The 18737-nt window shown below is 23.8% G+C and overlaps 6 protein-coding genes across 6 annotated transcripts; 1 reads left to right on the top strand and 5 right to left on the bottom strand.

Moving 5' to 3' along the window:
* Window positions 1–59: 59 nt before the first annotated feature.
* PCHAS_1133500 (U3 small nucleolar RNA-associated protein 21, putative) lies at window positions 60–4172 on the top strand (the record flags this gene model as incomplete). Its single annotated transcript, XM_016798665.1, has 4 exons — window positions 60–3429; window positions 3553–3629; window positions 3790–3879; window positions 4014–4172. The coding sequence occupies 4 exons, from the start codon at window positions 60–62 to the stop codon at window positions 4170–4172; spliced, it is 3696 nt and encodes a 1231-aa protein (XP_016654043.1).
* A 668-nt stretch (window positions 4173–4840) lies between these two features.
* On the bottom strand, window positions 4841–5600 carry PCHAS_1133400 (conserved protein, unknown function; the record flags this gene model as incomplete). The annotated part of the gene is made up of 4 exons (XM_016798664.1): window positions 4841–4896; window positions 5023–5087; window positions 5228–5281; window positions 5422–5600. The coding sequence occupies 4 exons, from the start codon at window positions 5598–5600 to the stop codon at window positions 4841–4843; spliced, it is 354 nt and encodes a 117-aa protein (XP_016654042.1).
* Window positions 5601–6323: 723 nt separating this feature from the next.
* PCHAS_1133300 (DNA helicase, putative) lies at window positions 6324–8951 on the bottom strand (the record flags this gene model as incomplete). The annotated part of the gene is made up of 1 exon (XM_016798663.1): window positions 6324–8951. One exon carries the CDS (start codon window positions 8949–8951, stop codon window positions 6324–6326), a length of 2628 nt encoding a protein of 875 aa, XP_016654041.1.
* A 1305-nt stretch (window positions 8952–10256) lies between these two features.
* PCHAS_1133200 (conserved Plasmodium protein, unknown function) lies at window positions 10257–13361 on the bottom strand (the record flags this gene model as incomplete). Its single annotated transcript, XM_732843.2, has 1 exon — window positions 10257–13361. The coding sequence occupies one exon, from the start codon at window positions 13359–13361 to the stop codon at window positions 10257–10259; it is 3105 nt and encodes a 1034-aa protein (XP_737936.2).
* A 1112-nt stretch (window positions 13362–14473) lies between these two features.
* On the bottom strand, window positions 14474–14839 carry PCHAS_1133100 (dynein light chain, putative; the record flags this gene model as incomplete). Its single annotated transcript, XM_734016.2, has 1 exon — window positions 14474–14839. One exon carries the CDS (start codon window positions 14837–14839, stop codon window positions 14474–14476), a length of 366 nt encoding a protein of 121 aa, XP_739109.2.
* Window positions 14840–15762: 923 nt separating this feature from the next.
* On the bottom strand, window positions 15763–18297 carry PCHAS_1133000 (glutamate--tRNA ligase, putative; the record flags this gene model as incomplete). The annotated part of the gene is made up of 7 exons (XM_739798.1): window positions 15763–16384; window positions 16538–16609; window positions 16731–16856; window positions 16970–17271; window positions 17380–17464; window positions 17682–17744; window positions 17885–18297. The coding sequence occupies 7 exons, from the start codon at window positions 18295–18297 to the stop codon at window positions 15763–15765; spliced, it is 1683 nt and encodes a 560-aa protein (XP_744891.1).
* Between the last annotated feature and the right edge of the window lie 440 nt (window positions 18298–18737).

Below are 18737 nucleotides of genomic sequence, written 5' to 3'. Positions count from 1 at the left end.
AAATAATACAAACAATCACAGTAATATTAAAATACTTAATATAAGAAGTAAATAAAAATATGGTGGCAGGTAAAAATTCACCTTCGCCCCTAAAACTTAGCGATGTATTTGCACAAGAAACAAGTCAGGCATCAACAAAAAATGAAAATCATAATGCAAATGGGAGCAAGGAAAATACTAAAAACATATTAAATAAATACAGAATAACTGAATCAAATAAAAATGGAATAGTCAATATGCGTATAAAAAAAGGATTCCATATGACTAATAAAAATAATAATATAACAACTAAAGAAGTTAATGACCCAAATAAAGTAGAAGATGGGCAATTTTATAATAATAGTACAAAAAATATTATAAATAAAAAAATATACAAAGAAAGTAATTTACTAATAGCAAATGGAACTTCGGGGCTAATTGTACACAATGGAATAATATGTCTATCCAAAAAAGGAACTCAATTATTTATTGTATCAAGCCTTAAGAGATCATATTGTATTTATGATCCACATAAATTACGAAAGGCATACTCTTCAGGATATTTTTCAGAAGATATAAAAAATTTATATATTTTTAACGGTTATGTTTATACTCTTTTTAGTAAAAAACTTTATAAAATAAATGATACTGAAGAAAAAAAAATTTTTAATATGGATTGTCATAAATATAATATTATTGATCTATTAATTGTCTCAGACTATTTATTAACATATAGCAAAAAGGAAATAATAATTTGGGACGATTCCAAAAATGATGAACACCATTTTGTAACAAATTCGTATAGTGATGAAGACTCCAGTTATGAAGAAGAAGAAGAAATAGACGAAGAAAAAAAGGAAACTTTAGAAGAAGGAGATGAAATTGAAATGCCTGATACAACATCGTTGGATAATGATGATTTGGAAAATAAAGAAAATAGTTTTGAGGATAAAAATTACCTTTATAAAATTATAACACTTTTCGATGACGAATCATGCACTGAAATAAATAAAATTATTCATCCCGATGGATACACAAATAAAATTTTAATATTAACAAATGAAAATAAACTATATTTATATAATATTAATAAAGAAAAGATAATACATGAATACAACTGTATAAACAATTTAAACTTAAATGAGCATAAGCATATTAAGATAATGTCCAAAACAAATAAAAATAATGAAATATGCATAGTAACAACCCAAAATGAATTATATATAATACATATTGAAAAAGATGAAATAATATATTCAAAAAATATATATATGAATGATGATTTAATAAGCTGTATTAATTTTTATAATTATAAAGAAGATGGAGAAATGGTATCTGTTATTTTATTAGGTACTGAACAAGGGAAAATTCTTATGATAAATGAAAAAAATATACAATATTTTACATTAAGAAATGCTCATGATTATGTAAAAACAATTTTAGTTGCCCCCAATGGATACATATATAGTGCTGGATATGATAATAAAATTAATTTATTAAATTTTAATAAAAATCTATTTACTCTAGAAATTATGAAAAAACGAAATAGCTGTGTTGGTGTTGTAAACAAAATAAAATATTTAGATGATGAAAATTATAAATTATTAGTATCAGCAAATTTATCAAATCCATTAAATGAAGGTAACTTATTTATAATCAGTCCAAATAATCCTGAACAAAATCGAGAATTCTCGTGGAGTAAAAAAATCAAAATTTTAAATAAAAATATAATAGATTTTGATATTAATACTAATAGACATTATGATTGGAATAACATTTTAATATGCTTGGAAAATTCTGATCGTGTTTTTCTTGGGTCGTCTTACAAAAAGGTGATAGAAAATGAATTTTTATCGTTACCACCTGAGGTTATAGAAAAGACACAGAGAGATCTAAATTTTGGTGAAAAAAAACAAAAAATGAATAACAACATTGGAACCGATGAATCGGATAATGATAACGAAAACATACTTTTGCTTGACGGAAAAATTAAGGTGAAGAATGTCATCCAACATGTAGAAGAGGATTATAAAATATATGATGAAAATAATAAAGATTCTGATTATTTTTTTAATAGAAAAAAAAAAAAATATGCAACTAGTGTATTAATATCCACTTGTGGACATATAGGCATTGTTGGCTATAATGATGGAGAGATACATTCATTTAATATTCAGTCGACTACATATCGAAGTGAATATAAATTAAATAAATATTCAATTAAATCTAAGGCCCATATAAATGGAGAAGTATTAAAACTATATTTATATGGTATTAATCATTTTGTTTCTGCTGTCAATTCTGAAGAAGATACATGCTTGAGGGTATGGAATATATATACTGGTGATTTAACTTATACATATAATATAAAAAATGAATGCAAACTAGAAGAAAACAACAACTCTGAAGAAAATATAAAAATTCAATCCTTTTATCATTATAATATTCTTACAGTTGTTTGCGTATCAAATAATAATATACTTATTTTAGATATTGAACAAAAATGCATAACTAGAAAATTAAAATTTTTATCTTCAGTTTCAAATGTAACATTTAGCAAAGATAATAGATTAATCTTATTTGCATTAGATAATAAAGTGCTATTGGTATATGAAATTATATCAAATACTTTTATTGATTATTTATCATTTAAAAATCATATTATATATATGATATATAACGATATAAATTTATATACAGCTCATCATAATAGCCCAAATTTTATTTATTCATTTACAAATAAAAATTTGTTTAATAATAATAATTATGTTGTTAATGATTATAAATTATTTAATGCAATGCCCTTCGAACAATTTTCAGACTCAGAAAATGAGAGCAGTAGTGAATATCCTTATCGAACTTGGAATTTAGATGAACTAACTATGAATAATGAAAATGCTGAAAATGATACTACACATTTGAATTATTCTGAAAATGATTCCCATTTGAAATCAAAAAATAAATATAATTATATAGATGTAGTACAACCATATGTATCTAGCGAAAACCAAATTAATAAAAATTTATTAACAATGTCAGGATTTACTATATCAAAAATAGCTTATTTAATATTTTTAGACAAGATAAAAGAAAATTGTAGGGTTGACGAAAATGTCAAAAAAAATGAAGATATTCCTTTTTTTCTTAGTGCCAAATTAGATAGCAACAATAATAATATAAACAATATAGAATATATTGATGAAAAAGAAGATGAATTTTTAAAAAATATTACAAAAGAAAATCCTATTAATGATCAAACGGAAGATAAAACGGCTGAAGAAATAAGTGCCAATGATAAAGAGTCAGAACAAAATGAAAATGAAATAGAAAATAAACAAATTATTACAAAATCTGCTCAAAAATCTAAGCGCATAAAAAATAGTATCAAAGATGGCATCATTTGCTCAAAGTTGCAAGAATTGATTGGAAAAACCGAGGAATCTTATAATGGTAAATAACTAAATGATTATTAATGTGCCGAATAATAGGCACAATATTTCTTTACTTTATTCTATACACAATCCTTTCATATAATTCTCATATTTAATATCATCCTCATTTATCAATTTTTAGAAACCTTGAAATATTTGAAGAGTTTATCACCATCAGGAGTTCATTTTAATATCTTATCTTTAAGTACACGGAAAGAGGTAATTATATATATAAACATTCATTTAATGGTGCCACATTTAAATTGCCTTTTCCCTTATGCATTCATTAATATATTTATAAACATATGGGCATTATAAAGAATAATGTTTGACCATAATATATCCTTTTTATTTTCTTCTATTTTTATCTTTTTTGCAGCTTGAAAATATGATGAATTTCTTTGTTTATCATGTAAAGACAAATGACAACATAGACTTAATCCAATCATATATATTAATATTTTTAAAAGTAAGAAATTCATAAATATTCGAAATTTATTATACATCTTATACGCAATCAATTTATTTCCTTATGTTGTGTGGTTACATTATAAAAAAATTATGTATAACATTTTTTTTTCAACATTTTTTCTTAATGTATAGGCACATGGTAAAAAATTATTAAAAGCAAAGGACAAGAACTTACAAAATTCTACAAGAGTATTACTTCAAGAAGTTCAAAAAAATTGGTCAAACATTAACTTTTTATTTGAAAATATTATTTTTTTTATAAATTTTTTAACAAATATTCAAATGGAATAATTATCCAAATTGAATCTCAATCTAATTAGGCATATATATATTTGGTATATACCAACTTTTTCGTAATTTATGTCAATTTTTTTTTTTATTATATTTATAATTCAAATTTCTTTTAAAGTAGGAAACATAATTTCCATAGCTGTAATAAAACTCTGGAAGAGTTTAAAATTTATTTCAAAAATAGTATTAATTCAAATTTGTTACATTAAATAAATATTTGCATGCTATTTTTTATTTTAAAGTATGCATAACTGCATTTTGAATTGTTTTATGTAGACTTTTCCCTCTCTATTTTGTGAAATTAACAAATAAACTATTTGTATTTACCGTAATCTTTTATTTTGATACACTCATATGCTTAGACATATTTATATATCGATAAGCTATTTAATTATGATCCTTTAAAAAACAAGATAATGTAATACTTAGTTATTACTATTGTGTTTTTTATTTTTATAAGGAAAATTATAACAATAATTTAAGCATATTCGATAAAAGCATACAATTAAATTATTACTAGAAAAAGGGTTGCATAAATTTACATATATTTAAAGAATAATTAATATATATATATAACAAAAAAATTAATAAAAGGTATCTCTACCTAATTGTAACACCACGTCTTCAACTAATCCATCTCAAAACAAGAGCATACACATTTGTGTATCTCAAAATGTATCTTCGTTATTTTCTAACAAATTAGTTTTCATGAAATTATGATGTACTAAAAAAAAAGTAAAATATTTTATATTAACTATATGGCCAATTATTAGGATTGCTTAAAGAAAAAATATGTGCATGCCATGAAATGTATGCAAATATAAACATATGTGTGCATATTTTATTTTACATTTTTGTTGGTCCTCATCTATTGCTCTTTGAATTTCTACCAAATCATGGTTTTCGGGATTAAACCTAAAATTATAATATTTCATACATTAGTTATACTTTTTAAATATAATAATTCAGACCAATTAACCAATCGAAATACCACTTAAATAAACAGGAAAAGTAAATAACCAAAAAATTGCAATAAAGGTAAATAAACTACGTACTTGAATATTTTCGAGTTTAGCATTTCGATTTCAATCAAAGGCTCTTCATTATAGCTAAATTAAAAAAATGAATGATTCCATATTTGATTAAAATAATACAACATCACGAGTATAGAAAATAATGCATATACATATATTTGACTTGGTGTCATGTTTTAGTGTGATTATTTTTTATTTTGTTTATTCAGTATTACTCGATTAACTCCAATTTATAATCCAAATTAAGAAATTTGTCCTTTTTCTGCTTCGTTTCAATATGATGTATTAATTTTCTGCAATTATCATTGTATGCCCCACATGGGTTATACTTTATTTTAATGCGTTTTATATATGCTAAGAAATTTACTTTCGGGAAAAAGTTAAATTTAGGCATTATATTTATAAAAATTGAAAAAGGAAATATTAAAAAAAAAACATAATATATGCATAGGTACATATATATGTTATACGATAGGATTACACTTGCATGGTATTAAGCCCATATAAAATGTAAAAATTGTTGAGGAAATTTATCGAATAACGAAAAACATAATTACAGGTAAAATATCATAAAAAAAAATAATAAAATAGTTTAAAAAATTTGTAATATTATTTATAGTATTTTACACAAAAAAATAAATTAATTAAACTCATATGCAAACCGCCCCATATTATACCCATATGGATGACATTAAAAATGAAATTCATAATATTTTAAAAAGATAAAATTTTTACATAAACAATAAAATTTATGCATTTCGAAAATTTCCCCTTAAATTGGAGAAAAAAACATACATATAGAAAAATATACACATATATATTGTGTTCGCTTTATTTTGAATAACTTCCTTATTGGCATTCCGTAGTTTCGTAAATTGTGCCATACTCTTAAATCGGTAGATATATACATATCATGCATGCATATACACCTAGAAATACAAATTCTTATATATGAACTTGTTTATATTTGGTTTCATACAATCAAAATTTTTGTGAAAAAAAAATATATTTAGTATTCTCTCTAATTTAAATTTTGCAAAGAGACTTTTACTTAATATATTCATCGAATTCATGTGTGTAATATCAAATAATATATATAGGCACATATTAGTAAAATTTAAATGATTTCTGTTTTATATTTTTTAGTTAAAATATTTGAGGTACTATTGTCAGAGTCGTAATTTTTTGGTGGGGAATAATTAGCTCTCTTTTTTTCGAACAACGTAGTGCCTGATTTTTCTAAATATTTATGCGTTGAATCATATGACGGATAATCATTTTCCTTCTCATCTTCCCATAAATCGACTGATTTTTCAGATAACATATCCATAGATTTTTGCCTTTCTGTGTCTGTATTTTTTTCGTCCTTTTTGAAAAAATCCCTTATATCGGGATATTTTTTGGTATTGGCATTATTTATCAGTGCCTTATATTCAGATGACCTCCGTTTAATCTTAGGTGTATTAACAAGAGATGTTGGATACGATTTATTAGTATCATTTGTTAAGTCTAACATAAATTTATCAAACTTACTAACTTCTTTTACATTTAATGAGTCTTCAGCACCATTTAATGCTGTAGTTAGAGTATTCCATTTTCTGTTAATAATCTTCCAAACAACTTCATCAATAGTATTTTGTGCAACTAAGTAATGTATATTTATTGTATCATGTGTTGTTCCAATTCTATGTGCTCGATCTTCAGCTTGTATCATTTGTCCAGGAACCCAATACAGTTCTCCAAAAACAACAGTATTAGCTGCTGTTAAATTTAAACCAACACCACATGCAGTTATAGATAATATAGCAATTCTAATTTTTTCATCACTTTGAAAATTTTTAATATATACTTCTCTTTTATCTATTGGAGTTAAACCATCGACTCTTATAAAGCCCAGTTTTTTTTCTTTTAAAAATTCATCGATTTCATCCATGACTAATTTATGATGGCAAAATAATAAAAATTTAATATCCGCATCAATTAAATATGTAATATATTCCTTTATAGCTTTAACTTTTGCATAACCCGTCATTTTAAATAATTGAGAAATTGTTATATTTTCTTCATCAATATTATTATCATGATTTGAATTAAAATCATTAAACCTAGATAAGCTAATATTATCAAGATCATTAATATTTATATTTTTTTTGCTTTCTAATTTTTTAGCATATAGTAAAATTTCACTCAATTCGTTTTGAGGTATTTCAATAGGAATTTTTGATCGTAATTTGTCTGGTAATTCCTTTAACACATCTTTTTTTAATCTTCTTATCATAATAGTGTTTGTTAAAAATAAATGTAACTCTTCTGTGTGTTTGCAACCAACGTATTCTATTTTTCTAGTGTATATATTTTTGTCTTTATAACAATACCTATCACAAAATTCATTATAATTGAATAAATTAGGTATTATACTCGAAACTTGTTCATATAATTCTGATGGTTTATTTAATGCGGGTGTACCAGATAATAATACACACCTTTTTGCACTTTTTATTATAGGTACTATTGCTTTCGTTCTTTTTGAAAAAGAATTTTTTAAATAATGTGATTCATCACAAACAATACATTTATATTTATTTTGATACTTATCATTTTTTGTAATTAATTCATAAGAAATTATAATCATTTTAGTATTACGAGGTATATCCATTTTTCCACTTTTAATAACACATATATCTTTTTCCTCAATTAAATGAGGTAGCCATCTTAAAGCCTGGTCTTTCCATTGAAATCGAATAGATGATGGACATACTACTATGAAAGGCCAATCTTTGTTATAAAATGCCATTAAAGCTAATGCTTGTAATGTTTTTCCTAAACCCATCTCATCACCTATTAATACTCTTCCATTTTTTTTTAGACCAAAATGTATTCCTTCTTTTTGAAAGTTTTTTAATTCCTCAGCTAATTTTTCACCTAACAAGAAATTTAAATCATCATAATGCTCTTTAGTATATGAGCACATTGTATTTGTTAATATATTTGCAGTTACTTCAGATATTTTTTGGGGTTGTGAAAACTTTGAATAATTTTGAAAACATTTTAATAAAAAATTGGGTATACTATGTATACCTCCTAATATTGTACATTTCTCTGCTAAATTATTTAACACATACTCATATTTATCTGATTCAAAAGTTACACAAGAATAATTATTTACCTTTTTTAATGTTGGATTAAATTCAGATAGTATTTTAAAAAGTTCTTTTGGTACAAAATTTTTAAAATTCGAATATTTTTTATTATTATTGTCTTTTTGTACAATTTTAAAACTATCATTATTGAATATTTCAAATGCCACAATTATATCCAATTCAGGTTTTTCCTCCTCCTTATTATTATATCTATTGGCTATTTCGTTCATTATATTTTGCTCATAAAACTTGTGTTCTGAACTATTCATTTTGTTCACACTAATTTTATTATCATATCCATTTTGTTTATAATTGAAACTTCCATTTTGGCTTTGATCAGTCTTATATTTATTTCCATACCCATAATAATTATCGCTTCCATAATTGTTGGTGTTCCCATATTTATTACTATATTCGGAGTATTCCGCATTTGTATCTCCACAATTTCCACCGTGTTTTTCTCTTCTTAAAACATAATTTTTAAACTCAATTAAAGATCCTGTAGGATTTTCAAGATTTTTAACCCATGTTACATAGGATTTATGGTTTTCAAAAACTTCTTCAAATGTCTTTCCTTTATATTTCCCGAAATTAAATGTCTCCATTTTTTTTTCATATATTCATCAATAAATTATGAATTAGCAATACCCAATTTTATAATATTAAATTGGATATTTTGTATTATCACCTTTTCAATCCACAATTTAGAATGTGCTTTACTTTTCTCTTCCAAAGTATGCCCCCCAAATATATATATCACCAAGGATTTATTTCTTTAGTCTGAAGTCATTAAAAAATGGAAATTAAAATAATAATTTTTTTTAATAATCTCGGATTAAGTGTGTTATATTCTTCTTTTTGATTGATTTTACAATTTTATCCGTGCAAGAAAATGAATACTTGCTGTGTAAAAACATTTTCTTTGCATTTTTTACACTTTTTATTATTTGCCAGTGTGAGTTCAAAAGCTTTTTTCCTTTTGATTTCCAAAAAATAATTAACAATATATATACATATTATATTCCAAAGATATCGATGATATTGTTTAAATTCTTTAAGACATACGCGTAATGCATATATGCATACTAATGGAACTTTTCAAAATTTTGGAGTATTAAAAATGATTATCAATTAAGTATGAATTTGCTTAATATTTTTTAATCACATTTAACAATTCCTTTAAAAAGTGAAATTAAAGAAATACTTTCAAAAAAATTTATGTAAATTCCTTTCGTATTAATTTAATGCATTAATGCTGAAATTAATTGCCTTTATGTATATTTATTTTATTTATATATCACATTTTTTTCCTATTTTACTTATGTAACAAATAACATAATATTAATAAATCATACGTTCAGACAGCGAAATTAAAAAATATATTTTTTAATTTAAATTATATATTTGCTTTTTTCTTAAAATTTTACTTTTCTTATTATATATTATTTAAAAAAGCCAATTCACCCTTTTAAAGTGACATAACAATAATATCAAACTGTTAAAAATTATTCTTAATGATTGTTTATATTTTATAAAAAAAAGTAAAATATGCTTTAATTTGCATCACAATAATAATATTTATGCAAAATTATTATGGGATAATTTACAAAAAAAACAACATACGAAAAAATACGTTTTATGTAGATAAATTCACAAGGAAATAAACGCTTGTGATCTCGTAAGTAATGTAACATGTTTCTAAAAATAAAATAATGCTTACAAATAGCTGGATATATAAAATGAATTAATGTAAGAGTAAATCAACGAATAAATAAAAATAATATATATACTTTTTCTAGCATTCAAAAAATTGCTAAATACACACTGTAAAAAAATTGATGAAATTGAACTTAATAATGCCCAATGGATAATATTGTTAGGCAGAATAAAAAAAAGGATCAATATATTTATTACTTAACAAACATATCACGTTCGTTCCATTTTTGCTGAATTTTCGAAATATCAATGTTCATAAGAATTTTAAAATCTTTGTACAATTCCTTGTTTAACTTTTTTGATATTATATGTGCTAATAAAAACGGTTCCTTAAATAAATTTTTATCCTTTTTATATAAATTGGATAGTTTCATATATATATATTTTGTAAAGAAAAATTTGTAGTGGTGAAAGACATGCCAATAGTACACTGTCGAAACGCAGAAAGAACCCAAATGTAAAACTATGATATCTTTTTCGATATAATATTTTGAGGCACTTGAAAAGTTATCACACACATTTTTTAAAACAAAAGATAAATTGCTATCTCTATCATTATTATTAATATTTGTGAAAAAACTATATGCCGTTTTCATTTTAAGAGAATCTTTCTTTTTTTGGAATCGTTTCTCATCAATATCACCAGTATATCTATAGCCTTTTGATTCTTCACATTGATTTAAATAATTTTGAATATATTGTTCATGGCTTTCAATGACTTTATTGTCTATAGTAGTATTCGTATCAATCTGTATTAGCAAATTATTAAGAAGCTTTTCATTCTGATTTTTTATAAATAACTTATTTGCTTCTTTAATTTTACGCATTTTAGTATCATCCTCAGATCTACTATTTGAGATTTTTGCCGGATCTATTAAAGTGGTCAAACCAATTTGACCAAAGTATTCATAATTATTAATTTTCATGAAATTATAAAAAGAATTTTTCCATAAATCTGATGACTTATAGAATGGCTTAATAAAAAATACGGGACATGCATATGTGAGTTTTCGATTACAACAACTACAATATGCATTGTTATGTTCTAAGTATGATATAAATATATTTGCATAGTTCTTTAAAATATTTTTAAATTGTGTATCAAAGGGATGTGACTCAAATTGATCTCTTTTTGATAATATTTTATTTTCAATTTTTTTTATATAATTTTCATAATGATTCGGATCTTTAATGCTTCGAATTTTGCAAAGGGTTTTTAAAAAATCATAATTACTATAACCTTCATCATTTTTTGCATATTTATATAAATTAATCATAGTATCATCATTTAATATTTTATGTATAATATTATCGTTTATTTCCTTTGCTATTTTTTTTTTTTCAGATTTTTTCTTATAGTCAAATATATAATCTCTATCATCATCACTCGACCTATTTATCAACAAATCCTCTTCATCAAATTCATTACTTTCACCTTCTTCAAAGTTATAATTATTTTCCTCCTCTTCACTGTCCTTTCCACAATTACTATTGTTACTGGATTCAGTATCTCTTAATAATGTCTTTCCTTTCAATAAGTGCTTGTTTTTATTATCTTTTTTTAAATCTTCGATTTCCAAAACCGATTCGCTATTTTCTTCACATATATTATTATCATCATTTTCGGTTTCTGCTTTATTTTCATCCACGATTTCGATAACGTTACAACTACGAGCAGTATTACTATCGCTATCACTTAAGACGTATTTTTTTTTTTTTTTTTTAGCTTGGTTATCTGTTTTTTCCACATTTTGGCACTCATTGTAATTATCATCAGAACTTATTTCCTTTTGTTCATCTTCTTTTAGACTATTTTCCAAATCGATTATATTTTCAGATAATCTTTTAAGACTTTTTTTTTTCTTCTTCTTTGCAACATGGTCGCTTTTTATTGTTTCATTATCTTCTTCTATTTCGGATTCTTCAGAATTATTAAAACATTCTTGTAGTGATTTTTTCTGCATTATCTTGTTATAAATATTTGCATAATTTTCTTTTAACCGTGTTTTTGCACTCTTTACATTCTCTGAAATATGAAAAAAATCACTATCATATTTCAAATTCGGAGATAGTAGAGATAAAATAATAAATTCGATGTACAACTTCATTGTTTTTTTTATACTTAAAGAGCTGTATTGAAAATTGTTATCATTCCAATTTTGTTCGTTAAACAGTTTCAAATGTAACTCATATTCATATGAATGGTTATCATCATTGCTATTATTTTCGTATTCCGACCCATCATCATAAAAGCTATTTTCTTTGCTATTCATATAACGATCACTACTGTAAAAATTGTCGTTCTGCGAATTATATGAATCATCAATAGTGTTGTAATTATATTTTTTTTTGTGTGTTTGCTTTTTTTTCTTTCTCTCATTATATTTGGATATTTTCTTTTTTTTATTTCTGGTTTTCCTATTCATGTCATCACTATTGTCACTCGAATTAGTTTTCGTATTATCTGTCGAGATTTCTTTCGATTCGGTTTCGCTAAATAAATTAATTACTGGAATGGTACTTATTGCCGGATTATTATTTAGCTTTTCTTTGTTAATATTTTCGTTAGAACCATCTCTAATTAAGAAAAAGTCTGGAGATCCAAGATATGCAATTTTTTCTTTAATTTTCATTCTACTATTGCTACTATCACTACAACTATTTGTATTCGTTCGAGTTTGGTCATCTTTATCTGTAAAATATTTATTGCTTTGTTTTTTATCCTCTATAGAAATACACTTAGTTTGCTTAATATAACTATTATTTTTAATTAAGCATTTGTCATTTTGATCAGAATCGTTGTCTAAGTTACACAAATCAGTATATTCTTTATCATTTTCATCGTTTAATTCTATTACATTACAGTTATTATCCTTTCCCCTCTCTTCGTCATTTTCTACTTCGTTTTCTTCTTCTGTATTTTCTTCATCTTCGTCACTGTCAATTTTTTTTTTTTTTTTTTTTCGTCTCTTTCCGTTTTCCTTAATAACTATATTATCATCATAAGCCCCATCAGAGCTACTATCAGTATTTATTATTTTTTTCAATCGATTTTTAGTTTTGATTACACTTTTATTTAAATCATTATCATTTAACTTACTTACATTTGTTATATTCAATCCCTTTGTTAAAGCAAGTAACTTTTTTTTTCGCGCCCCGTTACAATTTTTATCAACAAATTCCTTTTCCTTGTGTTTATCATTGTCTTCTTCACATGGACTAGAAGATTTTTTACTTTGAGCTGAATTTATGTCACAATCACCTTTTAATTTTGTACTATGATAATTGATATTTATCATATTTTTAAGAATACTATATCCGCAAAATATATGTTATACATATATATTTACATTTATTTATCTACTTTGGAGTAATACTAACTTATCCATAATTTATATATTTTTTAATAAATTATCTTTTTTTTTTTCTAATCATAGTCTATATTTAAAAGTTATTAAAAAGGAGAGGCAATAAATTCGAAAAAAATTAAATGATCAAATTTGAAATTCTATTAAAAAATGGAAAATTATTCGTTAAAAAAAAAAATAATAAAATAAAAGCTACAAATAAAGCCGTATTTTAAATGGAAACATAATAATGCAACGAATAGTATAGAAAATAAAAAATATTTTCATTTCTTTTCCTTTCAGCACCCAAAAGAAGGTTAAAAAAAGGAAAATACTATTTAAGTAGCTACAAAAAAGGAAACATACAATATAATAATTTAAATCGAAATATGATATAATAATACATTAATATATATTATATACATATTATTGTAAATATGATGCAGTCCTTTACATACATTTATACATATATATAAATACGTAATACAAAGAAGTTTATTTTACAATATGGCTAAAACATGCCATGGGATATTTTTTTTAATATATTAAATCGAAGGTGAAATAAAAAAATATATTATATATATAAAGTTCTTTATATGAAGAATAATATTTTAGATATACACACATATGTTTATTTACATAGTGCACATTTTTTTATTACTACACTCTTCATATACTTTAATTCAAATAATAAATAACTTCACAACCAATTACACTTATTGTTATATCATTATCACTATTTTAGTTTTTCATTTTTTTGGAAAAAAATATATTATAAAATATTTTTAATTATATTTTGTATATCTTGCTAACACAATTCTTTTATTCTTTATGAGTACTATGTGTATTACATATCTGTATTATATATGAATACGAATTAGAGGGTATATTACGATCCAAGAATTGTTTTTCGTTCTTTTTTAAAGCCCTATACACGTTGTAATACCATTTCTCAAATCATTAAAAATAACAAAAGACTTTCGTTATTTTTGAACATGTATAGACTCACAAACCTCAAACTATACTGTAAAACCGAAACATCTTTCTGCACACCTATTTTTATATTATATTGATTTGTATATCAAAATTGTTAATTTGGTTGATTTATGCTGAAAATAAATCATGCAATCAATTTGATAATTTATGGAGAATGCAAAATTTTTCCCAACAATACATTGCCATGATCCAATGTTTTCATTTTTCAAATTTTCTTTTATATTTAAATAATTTTCATCATTTAAATTGTCTTTATTTAGTAGCTCATCATTATCACACTTCATTTTTATCTGGCTTGCTATGTCTTTCTCAAATTTATTTTCTTTAATTGCCTTTAAACTTATTTTGGATATTTTTTCACAATTTTCACTATTCATGCAAATACCTTTTATTTCGAATAGGGAAGAATATTTTTTTTTCTCTGTATGCTCCATTTTTTAAAGATATATAAAAATCAATAGTAAATAAAATATATAAAATTAAGCACATTCAAATATAGAAGGATTATACATAACAAGGTGGTTTATAGGAAAATTAACTGAACCCCTGAAAAAATGGGTAATACATAACAAATAAGGTAAAAGAATGTCAAACTTTAATAAAATTAAATTTTATAATAAAAAAAATAAGGTATATAGATATTTTTTATACTATTCTAGTTTTATATAAATAATAGAAATACTCCCATATTAACACGGATGTGTACATTTTTATTATATTTAATTTAAATTTTCCTACATAAATTACAATCAAATAATATAAGAAACGAGGCAAAATAATAGCTTGTCTCTTGTGTAATTAAATTGGAAATAAAAAATTGCTAGTATTAAAAGAGACATAAAAAGTTAATAGACAAATATTTAAAAGTATATGAATAAAACAATCGAAAAATGCAAAAAAATAAGTAAATACACAAAAATAAAAAAATATAATAGCCAAATTATGTTCGCTATAAATAATATGACTTAAAAGAGAGGAAATACTCTTTATATCAAAAAAAATATAAGTATACATCCACATCTGCATATGCATATAGCATTCTTCCACTATCTTCCTTCTTTCCATGATGTACCTTTTTTATAGTGAAATAAGAGTATTAATATGCAGAATTAAAATAATTTGCATTTACAAAAAAAGAAATAAACAAATATATAAGCATGAAAAATATAAACGGTATTATTACTATTAAAAAATAAATATATAGGTATCTCTCTATATAATTGTGTACACTAAACTAAAACGATTAGCATATACAACTATAAATAAGACGATGCTAAATTTATAAATTCATAAGATAAAACATCGGAAAATGTATTTATTTATTTTGCTGATATTTTGTATACAATTGTTTGCATCTTTATATGTTAAATATACTCTTTATGTATTCAAGCCTTTTACTAAGGGGAACATAATTTCGTATATTATTTTTTTGAGCTGATATCCATATTTTCAATAAATTTATAAAGGGAATACCTTTTTTTTGAAACGTCAAAAGTATGCGAATTCTTAATAAAATGTCTTTTTTCATAAATTTGGTATTTTTACATATATACTCTATCAACATGTTGAAATTTTTGTCCATTATATGCTCTAAGTTAATATTATCATCTTTATATTCTTCAAACCAATTACATAACAAAATTGCAACTTGTTTTAAATCAGTATCATAGCTATTTAAATTATTTCCCACATAATCATAAGAAATGGTGTCGGTGATACTTTTTTTTAATTCGCCATAATCATGCACATCATTTTTAAATATGCTAATACATAACTCAACAAATTCTTTATGTCTATCTGTTATCATTTCATCCTGAAATAGATATTTTACTGCCTCCTCTAAATATTTTTTACTATCTTCATTTAATAAATAATTCTTATTCATCCATTTTAGTTTTTTTATATTAAAGACTACAGAAGATTTATTTACCATATGGATATTAAAGTGCTCTATGAGTTCATCTAAGGTATAAAACTCTCTAAAGTAAAAAAGAATAAAATATATTATCATAGTGTTAAAAGGAATAATAAATATTAGCTATGTTCATATGCCTAAAATTGGGCATGTGCGTGTAATATTATAAAATAATTTAACTCAATCAATATTGCACTATTATAAACAAAAAAATAACCTCGTCGAAATGGGGCTCCATCCAAGAGTAGCCAAATAATTAACAACGCATTCAGGCTTAAATCCTTCTTCCCTAAATGTAATCATACGAATAATATAAAGGCAATCAATACAATTCAATACATATTGCATACTAAGCCATAGGCCAAACAGTGAAAATATTATGTGTGACATTAAAATGTATATATATATACCTTAAATTCCTAATTAAATATTCATTATTTCTCTTGCTAATTTTTTTTTTATCTAAATTGGTTATAACAGGTATATGGGCATAACGTGGGATTTCCCCATTTAAGGCTTCTATCACTAATATTTGTCTGCATAAATGTGAACAAATCCGATGCTATATTTATCCATTTATTTATTTGAACTATTGCATATGATTTTATAGTAATAAAAATATTAATATGCGTATATCTTTATAACTTACTTGAATGTGTTGGAAATATGCTCAACTCCTCTTATAACATGAGATATTTTCATGAAATGGTCATCTACTGAAGCTGCAAAATTATAGGTTGGTAAAAAGTTGCTTCTTAAAATGATAAAATCTTCATCTACAATTTCTTCTATATTATTTTTTAAAATGTCATTTAATACAACTTTTCTTTCAATTGGTGATTTAAATCTTATTGCATATAATCGATTCTCTCCTAAATATTTATTTATAGTCTCATCATTTAGGTGTCTACATGTCCTATCATATATATACTTTTTTTTCATAGCTTTTGTCTGCAAAAATTGAGAGAACATCACACAAAAATTATTATATACCTAATTGATCTTTACATTTGCATATATATGCATTTCTTTTTAGTTATTATATATTTATGGGAATACCATTTCCTTTTTTTCATTAAGTTCATCTTTTGTGCAAAAACAATAATAAGCTTTTCCTTCCTTAACAAAATCATGGGCAATTGTTCTAAAACGGTATTATAATATACAGTTTTCAAATATTTTAAAATTGTAAATTTTCAATTGATTATGCGGTGATATATATGCAAGCATACAGGCTATCGCATATTAATATATTCGTATATAAACATATAAATATATTTTGAACAGCTTTATTAGCATCATAATTTGGATAGACGGTTATTGACGATGATAGATTTATCTTTTTTTATTTTCACACTTACTTGTATTTTTCCATATTTTCAGATTGTTTATATGGGCCCTCATCCCAATCCAAATTCATCCATCTGTTAATAATATCCACAAAGAAGTATGTGTATGGGTCATAAATTATAAAAATATCTAATTTTTCCATAATGTAACTGAATATATGCATTATATATGTAATCATTGTAAAATTTTCTTTTTGGGGGTTATTATTTTTTACTTTAGATCCTTAATTATTTCACTCAACGAATCTTTTGTATTCCTATTCATGTCTGTGTCTTCCAGCCGAAATATTAATTTTCCATTCATTTGTTTTGCCAAAATATAATTATATAGAAATGTTCTGCACCCCCCTACATGTAAAAATCCAGTTGGACTTGGAGCAAATCGAAACCGAGGTGTATTTATAGGGGGATCACCAGTTTGATTATCATATTTTTTACAAGCGCATTTGTTCTTATATTTATAGTTGGCTGTTTTAGTATTATTTAATATAAAACCTAAACCCCCCTTTTTATAATATAATAATTTTACTGGCCATTTTTCATTGATTATGAATTCAGACTTAAGCTTACTTTGTGATACAGTTGCGCAACTTATAAATATGCTAGCTAAAAGAAAAATTAATTTCATATTTATGCATCATACCACTTTTTCCTCATTATTAAAAACGAAAATCGCTTAAAAAATTTATAATATTAAAATATGTTATCATATAAAAAATCAAATATATATATATAATAAATTAAATAATAATTATGATGGAAATAAAAATAAAATAGCTAAATAATTACATATATATACGACAAAAAAGCAAAGATAAAATACCCAAACTATAATTATATACATAAATCGTAACTCTAAATAATTCTATTGTAAATCCTTATAAACTATTACCAATACTTCAAAGAAAATATTCATCCAAGTCTCTATAAAATTACAATTATTTTACCGGTACCAAAATACTCAATACATTTACGATCCCATGATTTATATTTTTAGCAGCCTTATAGTATATAAGATTTGTGTGTATATATTTTTTATGTATTATGTTATTAAAGTATATTGTAGGG

Source organism: Plasmodium chabaudi (assembly GCF_900002335.3).
Source record: "Plasmodium chabaudi chabaudi strain AS genome assembly, chromosome: 11".
NCBI lineage: Eukaryota > Apicomplexa > Aconoidasida > Haemosporida > Plasmodiidae > Plasmodium > Plasmodium chabaudi.
Note: the sequence above shows the minus strand (reverse complement) of the source record. Positions and strands in the feature narration are given on the sequence as shown.